Genomic DNA, 22,593 nt, shown 5'->3' on the forward strand with positions numbered 1-22,593 from the left:
ACTACACATACCATTTTCACTCTGGAGTTTTGCCTTCTGAGTAGTGAGGTCATTCATGAGGCGAGTCATTTCATCCAGTTTAGTTTTTGTCTCATTCAGATGATCTTCATAAGTGCGACAAAGTTTTTCTGCATTTGCCTAAATGGGAATCAGGAGAAGAGACATACAAAGCTGCAGCCTCCAAATAGCCATTTGGAAGCTGTAGCCTTTGAAATACATCTTTTTTTGTGTGTGCCCCTTTCAAATAAACAGCAGATAACAAAGACACAAACATCTCTTCTACCACCAGCTTGTAATGAATGTTAATGAGAGGGTAAGTCCTGATCTTCATAAGCCTTACAGCAAGAGCTCTTACATCATGTTGGATTGGCACCCTGGTTTAAAGAGCAATTTGACCTGGCAAATACCATTTTTTTGTTTTCCACCAAATAAAACAACAGTGAAATGCACCTTACAGGAACACGGAGTGCCTGGAACATGAATAAAATATTTGAGATTTGGCTCAGTTTTAAAAGTAGTCAAGAAGAAATAATCCCACTCGTCAGGCTGTGTGTGTGTGCACATTGTCACTGTTTTGAAGACAAGGACACTGGAACTGTGAGAAGAAAAGCTGCCATGTCACTTTGGAGGACAGCAGTAAAATGGAGAATAGAAACCCTGCATTTGTGGTCCCAGGCAGGAGTCTCCCCATCAGAACACCTTCCTCATTTGCTTTTCCTTAACTGTGTTCTGAAGTGAAGCACCACAGAAAAAGTCTCTGCAAGATCTTTAAAACCAATCATATGCCTATGAAGTTCAGACATAAGCTTCATTGCAATTGTTTGATGGGAAAATCATCTCCAGTGAAAACTGCTTTACTGATTCTGCTGTAATTGCTATTTATCATAAATTGAGTTTGATGTCAGCCTTCTTATACTCGGAATACTGAAATCCTGTCTTCAGTTTCACAGAGCAGACTCTTCAGAGCACTCTGAAAGCTGCCATGACTGTCTACTGAGGAAGCAAAATGCATAATTCAGCCATAGGAATTGAAAATGAACAGAATTGTCATGCAAGCCTTTGTTTTACATTCCTTGCTCATGTGAGTCAAAACTGTGGGCCAAGATCAGCATCTGAGCTGCCTTGAATGGCATCTCCACAGTCATCATCAGCCTAGGGGACCACTGAGCAGCGTGGTTTTGTGCTCTGGGATATATGAATAACCAGTACGTCTGGGACTGAGGATGTACTCCATCTGACAAAGGCCATTTCAATGGCTATCCTGTCTCCAAATGAGAAGGGCTATACCACCAGCTGGGGAAGGGGTGATACTGCACTCACAAGCTCCACCAGATCGCGAGACACTTTCTGAAATGTGCCAGCCCTACCAGCTGCCCTGGGAAGCCTTCAGACAAGCCTTGGCTACACAAGACCACTGGGGGGTATGGGAACTCTCAAGGCCCTTACTTTTCCCTTAACCATTTGCTCCATGTTGGATGTCAGATCATCCACTTCCATTTTCAGCTCGCTTTTCTCCTTTTCCAGTTTCTGCTTGACGCGCTGCAGGTTGTCCAGCTGCTCCCCCATCTCAGCCACACTGTCTGCATGCTTCTTCCTCAGAGCAGCAGCTGTGGCTTCATAGTGCAGTGTGGCCTCCTCAAGGTCACGCCGCAGCTTCAGGAATTCAGCTTCACGTTTCTTGTTCATCTCCAGCTGGGCAGCAGTGGCACCCCCAGCCTCTTCAAGCCGTTCACTTAATTCCTCCAGCTCTCGGGCCAAATCTGATCTCTGCTTTTCCACCTTAGCTCGAGCAGCTCTTTCTGCTTCCAGCTCCTCTTCTAACTCTTCTATACGAGCCTAACAAAGAGAAAGGAGAACCTTGGGGTCACCTTCAGATGATTCCCACCAGAAAACCTTGAAGCATGTTACAGTGAAATTCTCTGCCAACCCAACACTCTAAAACAGAGGAGGAAACACAGAAGTTAGAGAATTTGCCCATTGTATCAATAAATCAGATATTGAGCCACAGGGCAAGACATCTTTCTCATAGTAAATAACTCTATGAGTTCTACAATTTTCCCCACAAGCTTTAGTTCAAGACACTCAGGTAAAGTACATCAACTTGTATTCTGTCAGGTACTTTACATATAAGTCAAGTATGGGAGAGAAGTTATTTCTTAGTAGGTGTAGCAGCTGATTGCCATTGAGGGGAACTGTAAGAGTTCTCTTTGCTTCCAGTCTAAGAGCTATGTGACAGAAATAACTTCTCTCTAGGAGTTTTAAGACTGATGACTTTAAATAAAGCAGTGTCTAGAATTTAATGAGCAATGACTATTCATTGGGAGGCCTTTATTTTTATTTAATGAAGCAGTTATTTTGGTGAACATATGCTTCATATTCAAGTTACTCAAATGTTCTTTATTTATAGAAAAATCAGAGTTGATATTTTGCTTGGACTGTACTGGCTGACTTTGGCCTTTTAATTTCTGTTGAAAATTTCATGTGCATTTGAGCTCCTACCCTAAATTTCAAATCCATTCCAATTAATTGCTGAACTCCTCCCCGGCAACCACAGCCATCCTCAGCTCCATGGTTCCAAGATTAAACGAAAACAATGAAGCCTTCCTGCCTTTCCTGAAACTACTAGCTTTTTGCAGTCATACATCTTGGGGAATCAGTGCCTTGAGGGAAAAGGGATTGGGGTTGCACTGCTTTGGGTCTCAAAGCTGAGTGGCAGCTAGCTGTGAAAATCTCTGCAAAGCCCTTCAGTAAGGCAGGTAATCATATGATGGCTTGGATTGGAAGGAACAGAAAAGACCATCCAGTTCCAACCTCTCTAATGGACAGGTACGCCTTCCCTAGAAAAGGCTGCCCAAAGACATATCCAGCCTTGGGAATCTCATCCTAAAAAAAATGAGAAAGAAGCAAGCTAACCTGAAGTTCCTTAATCTTCTTCTGCAGCTGCATTACAATAGCTTGTTCGTCTTCTATCTTGGAATTCAGTTGGCTCATTTCAAACTCTTTCCTGCCAAGGAAAGGAAAATCCCACTGTGACAGTTTTCTCCACAGTTCAAAACTAGGCTCGTGCAATTTTCAAAGAGCTGTTCAACAAAACTCCTAATGTATCTAAAAATGAAAACAATCCTTGTGTATCACCATATGGAAGAAAATACATAACTGTCTTAGCAGTCATTTCCAAGTCAAGACTTCAAATATTTGTGCAATTACATTTTTTGTTCCTTATGTCATACAGAGCAATGCTATTTTCACATTCAAAGGAAAAATATGCTTTTAGTTAGATCTTTCAACAATATTCTTATAGTTAGGAGGAATGACTTCTTAGAAGATTCCTTTTTCTGCTAAGCAATAAAAACAAACTATATGTATATATTTAATGCTGATAAGTCTAATCAATTCTAATGTTTCAGGTATACTGAAAACAAGTAACAGTGATTTTCCTCCCCATCACTCTCTCATCTGTGATGAAATTTCCTTTAAGCCACCACCAGGCCACAGTGACACACCCGAATACATCAGGCAGTGGCAACTGTGCTGCTTTACTTAGTATAACAGAAAAAATGTCTTACTTTTTCAGCTTTTCCTCCATTTGCAACTTATCATTCTCCAAGTCCATGACACTCTCTTGGGTCAGCTTCAAATCTCCTTCCAGTTTGCGTTTTGCCCTCTCTAGATCCATCCTCACTTTCTTCTCTTGTTCAAGTGAGCCCTCAAGCTTTAGGTACAAAGTCATTCATTAAATATATTCAACACAGATTGTTTATAACAGTCAGTTGCATACTAAGCCCATCTTCATGCTAAGCCCTAGCAAGTGCTGAAGTCTTGTGAAATCTTGTGCAGCCAATAGACATATGAGCTAAAGAAATGTAAGGACTAGTCCCTGCTTTATGTCTGAGTAAGCATTGCAGTTCTCTTTGTAGCAGAGTTCTGCTTCCATGTCAAGTTACACTGCAAATGCAAATGTAGTAGATTTTCCCTTTTTTATTACATTCCTTTCAGAGACTTGAGCATGAAGATAAGATTCACGTTGTTGCTGTCATTTTATTTTTTGCAGACAATTCAACAAGAGCGGCATTTATAAATACGTGATTGATTCTGAAAGGACAAAGCTTTATGACATTTCAGACTCATGAAAACTGTTAGTGTTGGACAAACAAGCATGCAGAAAAATGAAGTCCAAGCCAGCTTACATCATCCACTTGCTGTTCCAGTTTCACTTTAGCTTTGCTCAGTGTGTTGACCTTGTCTTCCTCTGCTTGAAGGTCATCCAATACTTGCTGATGAGCTTCCTGCAAGGACTTCTTCTCCTTAGTAAGTTTGCTGATGTTCTCATCAAGAGTCGCCATTTCTTCTGTCAGATTTTTCACCTATGTGGAGGATGAAGGAGGTGTATTTGTAGGATTCTGAAGAAAGGGATTATCATAACTTGGTTCAAATGAATGTTCTTAGTGAATTTGTATGGAAGAAGACATTGAAAAGAAAGGGATGTCTTTCCCTTCACCCCTTTGTGGCAATTTCTGTGAAACTGTCAGCAAGAGAGCCAGTATGTGCCAGTTCTTGTTGCAGACTTTTATATCAAAAGCATTGTTTTTTTTTTATTTATTTTTTTTTTCCCAGTGCTACTCTTTCTGTGGTGGATTATAGCTCTTGATTCTCTCTGGGAAAAATAAGAGGTCCCCAGAAAAATTGCTGGAAGAACTCAAGGTTACAGCAGAAAATTGTTTACTTAAGAATGCCAAACCTGGACATAATTCTTTAGAAGAGTTGCAGCAAAACTCATTTCAGAAAAAGAGAAACTCAGACTAACTGATTTTCCCTCGTAAGTTCGAATGACTCTGTGTGTACTGATCCTTCGGTGTGGCCTATGTAACAGAGTATAAAGCTGTCAAGAAGACCAGTAGATCTTGTCATAAAGATAATCCTTGCCTGACCTCTTTTGAATATATGGCAAAGTTCAATAGGTACCTTATTTTCAGTGGCATGCTTCTCTTTCTCTACTTTTGCAAGTGTTATTTCAAGATCATCAATATCTTTCTTGAGCTCAGAGCACTCATCTTCCAATTTTCTCTTTTTGGATGTCAGCTCAGAATTCATCTCTTCCTCATCCTCAACTCGCTCTGTCAGCTCTTTGACTTTGGCCTCCAGCTGAATCTTGGATTTAATCAACAAGTCACATCGCTCCTCAGCATCTGCCAGAGTGTCTTGTTCCTGGGGTGGCAAAAGAAAGAGATCAAGTAGTCACTGCCTCATCTCTCACCTATCCCGTAAAGCAGTCACAGGGCTTGATCCAATCAAGGCTAGGGAAAATTCTTTATTCCTGACTTCAGAAAACAAGACCAACAATTAATTAACAGAGCAGGACAATAGAGTGCTGAGAATGACTAGTCATGTATGCCTCTCTAATTATGCTTTTGTATACAACAGAAATTGCTTTGGACAGAACTCTGATAAGACTTGCATTGTTAGTCCACCTAGTTTCATGCCAGAGCATGACAATTTCTATCTGCTCTACTTTTTGGCAAGACTCTGACAAGACCAACAGCTTATTTTAGTTGAACAGAAAGAATATCATGGTCTGTAAGCCTTTGATCTTGAAAGTACATCTAATGAATACATAAGTATACGTCTACTCACAGCTTGGAGCTGCAGTAGCAAATCATTTTTTTCCTGAACTAAAGAGACTTGTTTCTCTTCAAGTTCCTTTCTCCTTGCTTCAGATTTTTCCAGGGCCTCTTTCAGCTTCAAGAACTCTTCCTTCATATTGGCCATCTCTTTTTCAGTTTCTGCAGACTTCAGAAGAGGTTTGATCTTAAAGTAAAGCTTCATCCAGGGCCAATTCTTCACAGCCATAAAGGCACGGATATTCCACTGAATTACAAGAAGGGCATCCCTGTTTAAGGAAGAAAGCAAAATCCCCTAATGCTTAGCATGAATTTAGAAAATGAGATACCTTTTTTATTTTTTTATTTTTTTCATTCTCAGTCAGTTTTACAGCTCTGCTCCCTGGTTATATTGGGAACTTGTTCTAGGTTCCCACATATGCAGGAAATGTTTTCTGTAGCTCTTAATTTTCAGGGACATGAAAAATTTTCAAATCCCATTTTCAGGTAACCAAGAAACAGTTGCTATTAGTTTTATCAGACATGAATGTTAAACCTTTAATTTAGGATTAGTTAGAGCCTTGGTGACAGTAATAATGGCTCTACTCAAGATATAATTAAATGCTAATGACTATTATCCGCTAAGATTGAAGAGGGTGGCTTCATACCTGCGCTCCACTATCTTCTGGAACTCAATCCTCATCAGTCTGCCACGTGCCCTTGCTTGGATCATCGTTAGGATCTTTGCGAGTCTCTCATCCCTCATTTCTTCTAGGTGACCCAACAGACCAGCCTTGAAGAACACCTGGTACATGCACAGATGCCATTTGACGACAGCGATTAATTTTCTTCCAAAGTATACCAGCAGTTAGCTATACACACATTGTTGTAATTGTTCAGAATAATGGCAGTTCTATTGGCACATTTATTAAGAAATAAGATGATACTTGCATTAATAAGAAATAAGGTACTTTCATTAGGGACTGCACTGTTCCACTGTTTCTTTAAAATCAAATCTCATGTTCCTAGTTTTGAATAAGTGAAACTGTTTTATTGACATTCTCCAAAGTACATTTCAGCTGTGACAGGGTTCAGTGCAGGTCAGCTAAACCACTGTCAGGTCCCTACTAATGGGGTCATGTCACACAGCTTCGTTAAAAAAGCTGCAGCTGACCTCATGGTGCAAATGAGCTAGTATTTTACTGGGGAGCATGGAATATCAGCTGCTCTTGTGTTTGTTTGTACTGTTGCTGTAATACAAGCTTTTTGGGAGCTTAAGCTAGAGAAATAACTTTTCTCTAGCAGAGTTTAAAATTAATTTTGGTTTTCTGCTATACTGCTAGTTCCTATATTATCAACTCCTCATTAACTGGCACGACCAGAGGTTGCATAGAGTCCTATTCTGCGGATTAGATCCCTTGCCTTTCCCTTTACACATTCATTAATCATCTTTCTCTGGTTACCTTAGTATGCCCGAAACGATATTGGTTATGGTCAATATCTAAAGATGCCAGTAGTTTTTCAGCAGCTTTCCTGCTATCCACAAACTTATCCTCTGGGATTGCACCTGGATTCAGAATGCGGTACCTGTTAACAACAGAGGAGCAATAAACGAAACTTGCATAGTGGCCTGGACTAATTTCCTACTTTGCATCTACACAACCGCAAGAGCAGAGTTCTGCCTTCCACATTCAGACCAAGAGAATGGAAAATAAACTGGAATGGAATAAAACATTTCCAATTAAAAATGAGAAGGCATGCTTTGCTTATTTTGTCTGTTGGGACAGGACGGGAGACAACACAGCTCTGCATTACCTTTGTTTAAAGTCAGCATAAAGCACCCTGTTTGGGAAACCCTTACGGCAAATGCGGATGCCTTCCAGGACGCCATTACAGCGGAGCTGATGCAAGACAAGAAAAGCATCCATTGCACCTACAGGGGAGAAACAAAGCTAAACTCTTCCATAGGGCTTAATCTTCATTTCACCAAGGGAACTAAAAAAAGTGAGGTGTCATCTCACGAAAGGGCAACATCATGGGATTAGGTGAACCACATACATAGACAATATTCAAATTCATTCCAGGGGGCTTGCAAGTAAATACTGGAATTACGTTGTTCAAATATTCTGAGGTTTTAAGACAGCTGTGTTTTCCATACCTGGTGTTTTTGATTCGTTGGGAATAATGCATCGTACGAAGTGAGGGGCTGTAGATTTTAGGTTAGTCATTAGTTTATTCAAATTTTCCTGGAACAGACATACAAAAAACACATTGAGCTTTAAAGGTTTTGTTTAATTTTCATCACTTATTTCTTTGGTTTCTTGGTTAAGCTTATTAAAGTCATTTCTCTAAGTAGTCCTCAATAAGATTATGAGCTTAAAAAGTCATTAAAAATAAATGATTTCAAATAAATCAAAGCATAAATTAACTTTATTGTAGGAGTCAACATTTGTTTTAGGAAAATCTTAAGAAGATGTATTTTACTTACAGCCCCAAAAGTGTCACAAACTGTGTGTAGTGCCAGCAAGATGCAATATCATCCCACAGAACATTCCTGTAAAGCTAGTGTTTTGCATTTCTTCTTCTTACACTAACTACAGGACATATTCTTCAGGTAATGGTACATGAATAAAAGAAGACCCTCAATAAGCTGTGCTGTGTTTATGACAACTTAATTAACACATTGCTGATGTTAAACTCTGTTTTGTAATAAAAGATTATGGTGACATTAAGCATCAGCACTCTCTCTTCACGCTTATGTGCCCAGTGACAGTTTTTATCCCATCTTGCTTATGTAGTGACTTCACACCATTTTGCATGAGTATCACATTTCTTTCACCTAATAAGACTGACCTGAACTGCATTTTTGCCTTGTCACTTCAAATTTCCCATCTGTTCCTCATAAAAATTAAGCTCTTGTCTTCCTGGACAAATATTTTTCCTTTATTAATCTCAACCTGATATCTCCCAGGCAGGCAAGTGATCCCAAGCTCTGGGGAAAGTGTTTTTTCCAGCATGGGAAAAATAGAGAAGATTAGAAGTGATATATTTTATTATCATCATGCAGACTGTTAAAACTGAAGATTTCTCCTATGCTGGTCAGGATGACAAAGGAGACAAAGTGAACTGGGTACTTAGCAGCTCCTTGTGTCCTCTATTAGTGGATTATTAGATTGCCACCTGTGAACACATTTGTCAGCTATCTTTACAGTTCTTCATTTGGCAAGATATGGGTCTCAATTTCCTGTGATTTCACTTCATGGAAAGTAACTACTAATGAAATGAAATGAAATGATTTGACCAGTGGGAGATACCTACCCACATTTTTTTTTCCACCATTATTCTGATGGTGGGATCCCATTAGAAGCAGTAACAAAGTAGGAATAAGCAAATGACTTGTAATCAGTTCAGGACCAAAGACATGCACACAGTAGGTCACACAGATAAACGTCCAGACAGGTCTTGAATATCTCCTTAGAAGGAGACTCGCAACCTCCCCATGCAGCCTGTGCCAGAGCTCCATCACCCTTACCAGAAAGAAGTTCTTACTTATTTTAGTACAGAACTTCCTATGTTCAAGTTTTTTGCCATTACTCCTGTCCTTTCACTACACACCGCTGAGAAGAGCCTGGCCTCATCCATTTGCCTTCCACCTCCCTTTAGATATTTTTATCAGATGCCCTCTCAGTCTTTATTTCCCCAGGCTGTACAGACTCAAGTTACTCAGCCTTTCTTCATATGGGAGATGCTTCAGGCCGTTAGTAATCATAAGCCAGTAACTCAAGCCCAGAATCAAATTCTGATATTGGATTTCAGTCTCTTTTGTCCATTACAATCCTTAATATCCTTTTTCAAAAGTACTGTCTCAACTCTAACCATTAGGTGAAGTGAGGTCAACAAACCTTGTGTAATGAGGACACTGTTTGAAAAGAAGCACCTTTCTTGCGTTTCTTTTCTCCACCCTGGTCAGCTAAGAAAAAAAAGAAGAGTGAAAAATTACAATCAGTATCTCAGTAAGGGGTGCAGATGGGGGCATGGGAGACAGACAATCCTAGTAGCACAATTTCCTTCGAATGAAAGGCACACTTAACAGCTTGATGGCTGCATGAGTTCAAGTAGTATACAAAAGCTTCTGAACATCAAGTGTTACGTATCACAAGATAGCAGCTCTCTGTCCATAATCAGGAGTTTTGTTAAAGATTGCTGCAAGCTTTCTGGATTCCGTTTTCATTCCAGTTCTGGACATCATCACTTGTTATGCAGAAAGATCATAAATACAAATAAGGCAGAAAAATAATAATGCTAACAACAGAGTGGCTTGTAGTTGGATGACTATCTTGGATGAAATGATACAGAATGCGAAAAAGTAATGCTTAGTGAGAATTTGTACTGTACACTGTACTGTACAGACACTGTCTGCTAATGAGACACTGAACTCCTGCAAGTAATGTTTGCCCAGACAGAAACAAATAGAGGGAAATAAATATTTATTTTATAACCTTAGATACAGAAGCTTTGCATTGCCTGAATTTTGCTTAAAGCTTCAGAGTCAAAATCACTCTGGTCCTCCAAAAGAATGCTAATTTTTGACATGACCTTTATGAAGTTGTACAACGCAAGAGGCAAGCATGACCCAAAAATGTACAGCAATTGCTGCAGCTTTCTAAATACTGGGCCATTAGATCATTCCCAGGAGGTCTGGCATTCTGTCACTTGTCAACAGCAGTCAACATTAAAGGAGAGGTGAAGAGTGCGATGTGTTTGATGCAATTATCAAAATCCTCTCCCCCTTTTGAAAGTGACACTGCCAAGATTGGAAGAGACTAATCTGGGCTGGCTGGTCTTTTCTCCTGATACCAAATAAAAGCAAGGTAGTGTTCTGACAGACAGGAATATCCACAGGCAAATAGGGCATTCATAACTTACAAGAATTTGCTACTGGCATGATTTTTGTTATTTATATTCAACTCCATCTCCTCTCCATATTATGAAGTTTGCAGTCTGCTTGTTTCCTCAGCAAGTGTCTAATGATTCATGACAACAACATCTATAGAGATGAGGTTACTAATAAATAGGCTGTAAGTGATTGCAACTTCAGGACATAAGAGCCTGAATCTTTATAATGCATGCCAGTCTTATTTACTTGACATCAATTTTCTGGATGCTTGCTACTTGTCTTCTCTCCAACAAAACAGTTCTGTATAATACATATAGCTTAAATACATCCTCAGACAAACACCAATCTTGTAAAAAAAAAAAAAATCCACAACAACAACAGCAACCCAAAAGGAAGATGCATTTGTAAAATGTTCTGCTGCTTTGGCCAAGGTAGTTGGTCACTTTCTTACCACTAATCCAAGAAAATATTTCAAAATTTTCTCTAAAAATTTGCTCTTATTATTTAATTCAGGATGGCTAGCAAAGAATACTACAGTGTGGGAAACAAGAGCTGTTTTTGTGCATAGGTATTTATGCACAGAATGTTTTGTGCAACACTTGCCTCCATATCTGAACATCTGCATGCCCAAACACCTACTGGAATGTTCACAACACAGATTTCCTTGCCAAAATTGCTCAGAGGTATTGAGCATTTAAACTAATTGAGTTAGTGTCTTACTTAGGATAGCACGGCAGACTCTTACAGATGCTGTGAACATCTGAATAACTGATCACTGCCTCATTTAGCATTGACTCAATTGCAGCTTATACAACTGTTTTGTTTCTTAAATATATTTCCAAGCACACACTCCAGAAAGGAAAGAAGATCCACGTGAGTCAATTCTGCTTACCACTGTCAGCACCAATGTAGCTTTCAAACAGGCTTGCCAGGAGCTTGTTGGACGACTTTTGGAAGATACCTACTACAGTTTCATTAAGCGGGTCTTTGTTCTTCTCAAGCCACCCAATGATGTTATACGGAACCTACAGCAAGGTATTGAAAATACAAATAAAAGGTTACAAATGCTTTCCCCTTCAGAGTAGCTCTTTATGGCTTGGCTTGAAGCCAGCGACATTCTGTGAAGCTGGAAGCCAATGACATTCTGACTGCGCTCAGAGCTGGAACAGTCACTCAGTTTTTCACCACTTTCTATCCAGTTCTTTGCTTTCTAATTGCTGAATATCTCTTCCTAATAACTGACATCTGAATCCTTCACATCCCTTCCAAACTTTCTGGTCCCTGCATGTCCTTGTGAACTCCACATGGCTGGCTGTAAATATATCACATGCCATCAGCGTTCTAGGAGCCCTACCCACAGCAGCTGAACTACAAAACACACAAGTAATAATTTCACTTTACAACAGAATACTACACTGGAATAATTAAGATTTTTTTAATGGAAATATTTTGCTTAAAATTCTAACTCCTGGACTTCTCCATAGCTGTATTTAGTGGGAAAATATGTTCCATTAACAGCACCACGTGAGGATGCAAATTTTCTTCTTTTTTTTTTTGCAGAATACATTAACATCTACAGATGAAGAGTAAGAATGGGCATTACTCATAATAGATAGAAAGTTAGTTTGAAGTTCAACTCTACTTTGAAATTATCTTAAACCAGCACCAGCTAGACTCCAGCTCTGCTGTACTGAGCCTCCATATCAATGTCAATTTTATTTTAAAAAAATAAATAATCCTATATCCCTCTCTAACTCTTTCTGCCATCTGGTCTGAAAGCAGCTTTGAGACTGGGTAAATTTTGGCTCAGATGTCACAGTACTGGATTGTATTTCTTTGCCCCATCAGCAGCAGGCCTGTTAACTAAACCTTCACAGCAAAATCAACCACATTTCCCTTGGCTATACTGACACAGCCTTCTTAACATAAGTAAAAAGTGTTGCCAATTTTTAATTTTTTTTTAAATTCTTTGGTTAGACAGAGATGGCTTAGTTCATTTGTGCAGGGAATCAAGATGGAAAGTTTGATGCTGCTGCTGATTAATCATTAATCTGATTATTGGAAAAGTAAAAAAGACAAACGGTATTTTCAGCAGTGTTGCTACTAGCTCTCAGTTTGTTCCCTTTATCTGCGTAGCCAAGGACCAGATGTCTTGGAGGCTGACGGTATCACACTGTGTGGCAATAATTAGGCAGAGAGAGCTGACATCTGCTCTTAGTCCTCACTGTTCCTTTGTTTCTCCCTTCAGCCTTCCCACCCTCCTTCATTGCACATCCTGGGCTAAACCCCACCTGGAAGCCCTCTAATATAAGATCTACCTGCAAGCGGAGAAACTTACTGAGCCAGCATAATGAACAAGTTCAAAGTGAGCTTCGTATTTCCTTTTCTTATCAGGCCTGGGCTTCTGGAAGTTAGGTGACTTGCCAAGATGATTGTCATAAAGTTTGGCTTTGAATGTCATATCTGTAGCTTTTGGGAACATACATTCTTCTTCAAGGATAGACAGGATTCCCAATGGCTGTTGATTTAAAAAAGATTATTGTTGGAAAATGCAAGAACTGTGCAGACTTTAAATTTGATCCAGTGGAACTTGAAGCCTGCAAAATTTCTTCTCATTCTACGGAGGAAATCTTTCAGTTAAGACACTAATCACACTTTTGGCTTTCAGGAGGGTGTTTCTGCCTTTGAGGCTTTGTGATGACTTCCAGAAATGATTCAGTTTACATTTTAAGACAATTGGACCAAGTAATATTTTATTATTCATCTTTCAGGAGAAGACAGGACAGAAAGAAGACATCTTTCTAGGACTTGACAGGGCAGACTGAGGAACTAGGATGACTGGCATAGATATCCATTGACATTAAGCATGTGTGGAACAGAGTAAATAGGAGAACAGTAGGAACAGAGAAAGAGGAAGTAAAAAATAAGGAAGGCTGCATAGCAACAAACACACAAACACACACACAAAAAAATCCAGTACAACTTCTGATTGCTGTTGGCTCTGTGAGGCAAGCTTACTGAAATAAAAGGCAAATAGCCACAAATGCTGATTTTCCTTTGATTTGTATTGCATGCAGAATTTACCATAAGAAAGAAACTTGTCCTGCTGTTTATCTTGCTCTGTTCCCTGAGATTTGAAGACAACTCCAGAGGTATATCATGAAGGAGAAAAAAAAATCCAGCAAGTACACCCTAGGACCCTGTACCTACCTTTTCAATTAGATCAATACAGGCCTGCAGGTCCATGCCAAAATCAATAAATACCCATTCAATGCCTTCTTTTTTGTATTCTTCTTGCTCAAGAACAAACATGTGATGATTGAAAAACTGTTGCAGTTTCTCATTAGTGTAATTGATGCAGAGTTGCTCAAAGCTGTTGAACTGCAGGAGTTAAAAAGAGAAGCATTTGTATATGGTTAACTACAGCAAGGGTTCGGTGAAAGAGCAAGAGGAAAGCTGGTTACATCTAAATTCTACTAAACATGATGTTTTGATGTGGAATACTGAAACCCAATAACAAAAAAAACATAGAACCATGACACCACCTATTGAGCAACTATCGAGCATAACACTGAAGGGAAAAAAGGACAAAGTTCAGTAGCAGGTTTCTGGCTCCCTCATGCCATGCTCTGGGGTGTGAGGATTTTCAGATTTGTTCAGATCTCTCAATTAGGATGTACAAGCCATCTCCTCAGCAACATGCCATCCCAGTCCTCTAAAACACTGAAATGTTTTTATCACATGGTTTACTTATTTATTTTTCAATCATGATACAAACAAGAAGAAATACTATACCCTGTAGAGGATACTTTTTTTCTCAAAGAGAAAGTGAGTACAGCGCACTGTCCTAAAATTCAGCACAAATAATGTGGAACGTTGTCTTTGCTAAAGGCTGACTTCCCCTTCTTCCCCAGGGGCTATCAGCATGGCCAGCTGTGCTGAGTGTTGTCTACATCTGTTCATGTAAAAATCTTGCGAAGTCACGTGCACTTATTATCTTCTGTCCACTTAGAAGAAATGTCCACCTGAGAGCTAGTGCTTTTATTTTATTAATACTCACATCAAAGATTTCAAAGCCAGCAATGTCCAGGACTCCGATGAAGAACTGTCTTGGCAGCTTAGTGTCCAATGTTTTGTTGATACGGACCACCAGCCACTTGAACATTCGATCATACACTGCCTTGGATAAGGCCCCAACAGCATACAAAACCTAAAACACAGATTTCAAAGTGCTACTACATACAACAGCTTTCACTGTGGAGGAACACAAGAATTTTAGTACAGTAGCCTTCTTCAATCTCTACTTAGAGTCAAATATTTTTTCTTATAATTGCCAAGGCGTATTTAATACAGTACAGCTTCTCTCCTTATTTGCTAGGCACGTTTCAGTCATATATGTACAAATGTGTACATAAAATGCTAGTAAATACCTTTTGGGAAAGAGCAAGACAGAAGATTGCAAATGGTTTAATCTCTTTAACTGCCATGAAAAAAGCTTGTGGGCCTGATAGCAGCCATGATATCCAGAACTACTATGGCCATAGGGATGGTCTGTGCTTATGTTACTAATTGGCATTTGCTTCTAATTTGGAACGATGCTAAAGCAGGAGACTTGAAAAGGAACTGCCTGTGTCTCTTCTTTGCATGCATGTAGCATGCACATTTACACCTACTCTCTCCAGTGGATGTCTAGTATCTGAGCCTGTACCTTGAGAGGCAATTTTTGTTGTAATCAAAATACTGGAGAATCCAGTAAAGTATTGCTATAAGTATTGCTAAAGTATTGCTACAGTCTGCAGCAGTACTAACCCAAGGACTTTTGTTTCCTAAATTAAATGGTACTTAAGTGGATATTCAGCTGATTGAGGTCACACAGAGCTTAAAATGACATGAATAATGAATGAGTATATAAATAATCCATGGATCAGCTCTTCTAGGTAGCTATTCAAATCCAGAATAAGATACCAATTCCCACATGCTTTTACTGCACCTCATTTCTTTAAGTGGCTATTACAAATGCATCAGAAAAATAATCCATCAAGAGCAGTACCTTTGTTAGTAAAGAGTCTACTCCCTTGTTAGGTCTCTATCCATTTCCTGCTCTTTCACCATCTGTTACCCCAAGTGAAAGGATGTAGAATGAGAACGGGCACTAGAGGATCCAGCGTTCAGCAACACATGTATGCTAATACTTCTGCAGCTGTTTCAATCTTTGAGATGTTGCAGAAGCCTCAAGGCTTTTGTAATGAGTATCCAAATACTATGATGTTTTCTCCTTACCTGTTCAACACTTTGACCTTTGGTCACATACTCATTGCCAACTTTCACTCTAGGGTGTAATAAACCCTTAACCAAATCAGAGGAGTTGATTCCCATTAGGTAGGCAGCTTTGTCGGCACCTGATTAAGAGAAACAAGGTTTTAGCTGGATCCGAGCTGCAACATGAAAACATACCTAGCCAAGAAAAAATGTTTAGTACATCCACTTCCAAAGAGAAGCTATGACCTTGCTAATTTAGTAATACATCGTCTTGGATGTGCCTGTGCTCTTTCCCACAGCAGAGGTCAGCTAGTAACACACTTGAGAAATTCTTGTAGTATAGGGAAAATAACATATCTTCACAATGGATATAGGCAGTTGAAATTATACTATTCAGGGTGCTGAAGGATGTAAAGAAGCAAGACCTGAAGATGTAAAAGAGAAAGCTAAGGCAACAACTTCACACAATTATTTTGTTCACATGGTTACAAAATGGAGTTTCATTGCGTTGGTCTGACTGCATCTATTTACCTTCTACTAAGCAATGTTACTTGTCATTGTTCAAACCACTGCTAGAGATGAAAGAATAGCACTTTTGGCTGAACAGTGGCTACACTGTGCAAGGTAGAATGAAACAGGCTGCTTATTCCTCAATGCAGTGTATGATACATACCAGGATTTTGAATGTAAGAAGTAATGTTAGGTGTTATTCTTACTTTCAGTGCCATCAGCCTCTGCCTGCTCTTCTCTGGGTCGTTGTTTGAATTTCATGTTCCCAAAGTGCATAATGGCACCTGTGAGCTTGTAGGCACCAGACTTCTCGTCTGGCACAAATCCCAAAATGTCCATGGCTTGCTGTGAATAAAACAGTTGGATATGTTGTCATGTGATTCTTCAATGACAATGTTTTTCTTGCAGTCCCAAAATCTACCTTTGCATGGCAGATATTATTATCTTGCCCACGGGCATTGTATCACAACAACCCTTGAAATACTCTGAAGGCTCAGCAGTAGTTGAGGAGCAAGGGGACATCTAACATTTATTTAGTTTAATGTATCAAAATTATAAGAACATTGAGGCCTTGGATATTATGTAGGGCAAGGCCAGATACAAAAGCATCCTAGTTCACCAGATTTCATCCTTCATAGTATGAATGCAGTTGAGACCCATTTCTGCTTCCATTTTATTCCAGTAGTTTCAGTGTTAGTTTCAAGTTTCAAGTTAGGCTCCATGCACCCAATCAATGATTCAGATCAATACAGGCTTACATCTGTTGCCATCAATTCTTCTCCGTCATCCAAGTTGTCCACTGTAACTACTCCTTGGGAGCAAAAGTGGTAGTCGTATGGGTTGGTGGAGACCAGTAGCATATCTGTAAAAGGATAGACAAGATGAAAAATGCTGTCTACTCAGGATATACCCCTCAAAAAAACAGACTGAAAGGATGAAATCGGACAAACATTTGTCTTTACATAAACTTGAATGCAATGCTTTTTACAACTGTGTGACAGCAACAAACCCTTTCACTCTACTTTTCCAGTCCAAAGACTAAGATTTAGAGAAAGAGTGAATAAAAATAACATAGGAATGCTGCATATATCTCTATTAAGCATGTTTTGCAATACACTAAGAGAATCATTTCCTATATTGCTCTACTTTCTGCTTTGCATGGCAGTAGGGATAAAAACACAGAGGAGAAAAAGATTTTAGTATGATGCATGCCAGGAAAAAAGAGGATTTTTCTCTTCTTTCACAATACATTCCCAAAATAAAGAGTTTCTGGACTCTTTGAAAAAGGTTCTTGTCTCTCAACAAACAGAAGTCTGAACATGGCTCTATTTCTTTTCTCTTTTCCCTCACATCAAAAAATAGAATTGTTTTCTAGAAAGCTAGCTGGCTCCAGCACTTCAGGGAGAGTCCTGCTTCTTTAAATCCACAGAAATTTTCAGCCATACTACAGACAAAGCGTTGACCAAGCTAGATGTCAATTTGTATACACGTGTGCTTGCATATCTAAGTATGTGTGTAAATATGTCTGCTAATACGTGTCTTTAAAATCACAGTCTGCCCACATGTTTGCAATGTAGTCAGTATGATATGCATTCACTTATTTATATTTTCATTTGTCTATGTTTATATGCATCTATGCTGAGATATTTGTGCACACGTGTACAAAGACATACGCTTCTTGTCTACAAAACTAAGCTACCATTGGTTTCAGTCTCTTCAAAAACCTGCAGGCGCACTCCTGCTGGCCAGAAAGGTGTGTGCTGCTGTGAAGTACACAGACACTTGAAGAGAAGGACCACATTTTCCCAGCACAGGGATTAACAGAGGAATCCCATTGCAACGCTTCCTTGAAATGTTTCCCATAATTAATTAGGCCACATACAAGCTAAGAGGATCAGGGACTTGACCACACACTGTCAGAGTAAGCTTATCAGATGTTTAATGTGGCAATATAGTGACATTTTAATGCATTTTACAAGATGTGCTAGATGTGTTTCTAGAACACAAAAGTGTTACTTGAATGACCAGCGAAGGTTTTATTCAGAGCATTAGGAGATGGGTACCTGAATCAGTACACCACAGAAAGATTTCTTTTGTTGTGGCCATTGGAACATCACCTTTAGTAGAGCCCGTCAGTGGAGGTTCAGATTTGAGAAGTGGAAGCTTAAGGGCCTTTCTGAACACAAGTTTACTCCCTGGCCTCTCTTCAGCCAGTCTATTCAGCTAAAAGCTGGTTCTTAAATGCTTACCCAGTAACTCTGGTTTCTTTCCTGATAAGATCTGGTAGAAGATGTGATAGTCTCTCTCACCCGGTTGCTGAAAAATCACTCGGGATTTCTCCAGTAAATCTAGTTGCACAGTGAGAAATTCAGTGAGAAAAGTTCTTTAACTTTCATATGAGAAATTGTATTTTTTTAAAAGAGGAGAGAGTTTGGTGCTTACAGATCTCAATATCAGCAGATGACAGCTTGCCTGTGGTTCCAAAATGGATTCGAATAAATTTACCCTAATTCACACAGAAGAATATTTTAATTAGTGAATACAAAGAGGGAAACATTGCTACAAGAAAGCAATTATTTGGATCAAAGAATTAGCTTATGCTAACTCCTTGGCTTTGCACAGGCAGATTTCCAATAATACCAAACAATGATATAATAGTTTTCCAAGCCTGAGTCTATACATATAGCTAAGTAATTGACTTGTGGGGAAAGGATAATTGCACATCTTTCGGACAGGCTGAGATATGGGAAAGCACATGTTTTCCAGCTTCATGTTGCAGCTTTGCAGGAATGTGGGACTTAGAACAGTAAGCCAATAAGCCTGGCTAGGACATACAGGCTCTAGCACTTTTTCCTTTTTTTTTTTTTTTTTTTTTTGGACTCTCCCTTATCTGCAATCCTGACTTTTAAGCTCCGTTAAGTCAGAATGGTGCTGTGCTATTTACCCTGATTTGCCTGTTAATTTTGAATATTTATACCAAAAATTAATTTAAAACAAATCAAACTAGCTTTCACCTAATTTATCATGCTCAAAGACATCAGCTTTTCTGAAATTAATCTGCATTCCAGCTGGAAAACTAACAACAACTGTGTAGCTTCCCATAGATGCTTACAATCTCCAATTCTCTACATGACCCTTTCCAATTTCAGTTTTAATCAGATTTCTTAGGGAAAAGATGGGCTACAAACTCAGGCTATCATCCTTCATGCAACACCTTTTGGACCTCTGAGTCAACATCAACCAAATGTAACAGAAGGGTACCCCAGCAAACTGATCTCCTGTAGGTCTAATAGAAACAAGGAGAGAGGCCCGAGCTTACAGCCATACTGAAGAATGAGCAGGGATAGCTTACTGTGACAAAAAGGTAGGTAATGTGGACCAAAGGTGGGAGAATTGTTATTTATGAGTGTCTGCAGAGTGGGAAGGTCTTGCTTTTTTCTCTTTATTCCCTTCAGTATCTTCTCCTAGTCAGGTTCTTCTTCATTATTCCTTCAACGTGAATAAAACCCAACCATTTTAGCAGACAAAATTAGAAGCAATTTATGAAAGGATTATGGCAAAGATGTTATTAACTGGCCATTGTTGAAAGCATGTTAGGTTACGGACTTACAAAACGTGAGGAGTTGTCATTTCTCAGGGTTTTGGCATTTCCAAAAGCTTCTAGGGCTGGGTTTGCTTGAATGATTTGATCTTCCAAGGTTCCCTAAAAATCAAGGTTGAAATACTCTTGAGAAACATAGAGCCCAAAAACTCAGCCTTGGCTTTCTTTATAGGCAGAAAGCCTCCTTACCACAACGGTTTAGCCACACCAGAGGGGTGGCACAGCATGAGTGATCTAACAGCACAGCTAGTACTAGGAGTCCTTGAAAATCCTCAACAGTTCAGTTGCTCTCTGCTGCTTTGCTTTAGGTTTTTATAATTTATGCCATCTGCACACGAATGGTATCACCATGGTGTGCTGTGTACGGAGTCTCTGGGGATATGCATGTGAACACATAGAGGAGATGGGCTGCTGAAGATTATGACAAGTACTGCAGTGAAATGCAGTAGTTTTGAAAGTGCTCAGACCTTGTAATGCCTGGAATTTTGGGAGTTGAGAAAAGCATTATCTTCTGCTTGCAAAAACTTTAGTTTGCAGAAGAAAATTGCAACTGCCTTGGCTTCAGGGAATGTTTCAGTAGGGGAACCATGTAGAGTGAAATTCTGAGGTTCGTGGAGCAGAATGATAGCTAAATAGTGATTCTGTATGGAAAAGATAAAATAGCAAGCTGATTACTTACCCCAGTTTTGGTAGCTGGTTGCTGTCAAAAGAAAAAAAAAAAAAAAAAAAGATTAAAAAGAACCCAGCATGGGAACAAGAAAGCAGGCATCACAGAAGATAAAGATTAGAAATGTTAGATGTCCAGTTGGTGCCAACATACCGTTAGAGATTTCTGAAGCCTTACTTTGCATTCACCACACGTCACAAAATAGCCAAGTGCAGTTCCTACTCAGCTTGTTATTTTAACCCCTAACCCAAATGTCTGAGTGCCTTTACTTTAGAGCTGTTCGAGAAGAAAGCACAAGGCTGACTAAGTAGACTGAGAAAAGAAGCTGGGACCAGGTGAAAAGCACTCACAAAGAGATGTAAATGCAAACAGACAAGTTTTAGATAATAAATCATGCTGCACTAGAACTCTTGGATTATTAGAAGCAAAGGATGATGATAGCAAAGATAAAATGTTACCTCAGCTGACAAATTACAAGGAAAAATTATCTAGCTGTGATATCTGTTATTAACACATCTGTTTCATGAGCACACCACATTTCAGACACCATTATGAGCATCTAGATCATTGCACATAAAAGGCTGGCTCTGGACCACTTAATCATTTCCTAAAAGAGCTTTGCAGACCTCAGATGAATGCATATTAGATTTTGGTGACATGAGGTGAATGTACAAGACCGGCTGAAATTTTGGCCTTTTATATATGGTTCATAGGAATCAGTTAATTCACGACAAAGAACTTTGAGCCTTGAAGTGCAATGAAGCAGATAGTGAATAAGCTCATAGCAACACAAGATAAAATGCAATGCGAATAAACTGTTCACTGTAACTTTAGCACTTTTAAGCAGAACAGCACTTATCCAAAAGGAAATATAGAAAAGCTGATTTCAATTCTTTTGTCAAAACACTCCTATTTTCATGGTCATAAAAGGCTTTTTAACAAAACAGACATTCTGGTGAAAGCTAAGCTTTTTTGAAGACTTTTCCAGGTGAAAAAAATCAATTATTTTTCTTAATCTTCATGGTATCCCCAAATTTTAACCAGCTATAATACATTCAGAAACATTTAATACATAGGAAAATTAAACTCCCAGAGAAAAGCAGCAGCAACAAGCATTAGCTCAGAACCAGACGTCGTTTTGCAGCTCCACATGCAGCATGGCAAATTTGGAAGAGAATTACTTTCCTATCTTCAGAACCATATGGTCTTGGTAATGTCATTTAGAAGCATCAGTATCTTTTCCCAACAAACACTTATCCTAACCATGCCTGCTGAGGTTTAGCACGTGGTCTAGTGGTCAGGATGCAGATTTACAGTGTTAGTTACACACGACATAAATCTTAAAAGTCTGAAATAAAACAGCTGCTGGCAGACTTACATTTTTTTTACCAGGTTCACCCAGGGCTGCCACTGTGGCAAAGTACTGGATGACCCTTTTTGTGTTGACAGTCTTGCCAGCACCAGATTCTCCGCTATGGGAAGAAGGAAGAGAACATTACTATTGTTCCACCAGCATGCTCTTACCCATCCATCATCCCATCAGCTCCATGTACTGCACAGGCTTTTTTTAGAGTCACCAACTGATTTTTGTAGTCTGCTCATTTCAATGAAAATCATGTCAGTGGCACATAATGCTTCATGAGACTGCGTTCAGAAATCTCATACAAATGCACATTTCTTTGAGATTTCATTAAGGGCATGAAATTTTGTTACAAACATCCACACTCGGTATCTGAGGCATACCCCTGTACAGCTAATGAGTTAAAAACCAAAGGAAAACTGCAGCACTTTGCCAGCATCATCCAGAAGCATATGCGAACTGTGGAGAGAGACATACAGCTCTCCATCTTTCATGCTTGCCAGTAAAAGTAAAGTAAAACTTCTTTTCTGTTTTGGTCATCTTCCTCCCTACAGATGTGTCAACTCAGTGCTCTTAACTATGTTTTGCGGCTAGAACAACTGTGTTGAGAAGGAGTCTCTTGAGCCTGAAAAGGGCAGATATCAAGGACAACCCTGGAAGAATTTCTTTAACTGCCTGTGGAGTTGCTACCATGCCCACTTG

At 39.3% G+C, this 22,593-nt stretch overlaps 1 protein-coding gene across 2 annotated transcripts in view; it reads right to left on the minus strand.

The window, feature by feature from the left end:
- Positions 1-22,593, minus strand: part of MYH15 (myosin heavy chain 15) — a 58,689-nt gene that overhangs the window by 15,000 nt on the left and 21,096 nt on the right. For both annotated transcript variants that reach the window (XM_048965154.1, XM_048965144.1), the window contains exons 7-30: positions 21,910-22,003; positions 20,544-20,564; positions 19,874-19,966; positions 18,706-18,769; positions 18,513-18,611; positions 17,022-17,125; positions 16,470-16,608; positions 15,775-15,893; positions 14,555-14,704; positions 13,705-13,875; positions 12,833-13,012; positions 11,387-11,519; positions 9,500-9,567; positions 7,756-7,843; positions 7,413-7,530; positions 7,061-7,184; positions 6,266-6,402; positions 5,632-5,887; positions 4,963-5,205; positions 4,188-4,364; positions 3,567-3,712; positions 2,914-3,004; positions 1,447-1,836; positions 12-138 (exon numbers count right to left, since the gene is read on the minus strand). In XM_048965154.1, coding sequence (XP_048821111.1) covers positions 12-138; positions 1,447-1,836; positions 2,914-3,004; positions 3,567-3,712; positions 4,188-4,364; positions 4,963-5,205; positions 5,632-5,887; positions 6,266-6,402; positions 7,061-7,184; positions 7,413-7,530; positions 7,756-7,843; positions 9,500-9,567; positions 11,387-11,519; positions 12,833-13,012; positions 13,705-13,875; positions 14,555-14,704; positions 15,775-15,893; positions 16,470-16,608; positions 17,022-17,125; positions 18,513-18,611; positions 18,706-18,769; positions 19,874-19,966; positions 20,544-20,564; positions 21,910-22,003 — 3,332 coding nt within the window. The remainder of the gene's footprint in view (positions 1-11; positions 139-1,446; positions 1,837-2,913; positions 3,005-3,566; positions 3,713-4,187; positions 4,365-4,962; positions 5,206-5,631; positions 5,888-6,265; positions 6,403-7,060; positions 7,185-7,412; positions 7,531-7,755; positions 7,844-9,499; positions 9,568-11,386; positions 11,520-12,832; positions 13,013-13,704; positions 13,876-14,554; positions 14,705-15,774; positions 15,894-16,469; positions 16,609-17,021; positions 17,126-18,512; positions 18,612-18,705; positions 18,770-19,873; positions 19,967-20,543; positions 20,565-21,909; positions 22,004-22,593) is intronic.

This window comes from Lagopus muta, chromosome 1, assembly GCF_023343835.1.
Source record: "Lagopus muta isolate bLagMut1 chromosome 1, bLagMut1 primary, whole genome shotgun sequence".
NCBI classification, from domain to species: Eukaryota; Metazoa; Chordata; class Aves; order Galliformes; family Phasianidae; genus Lagopus; species Lagopus muta.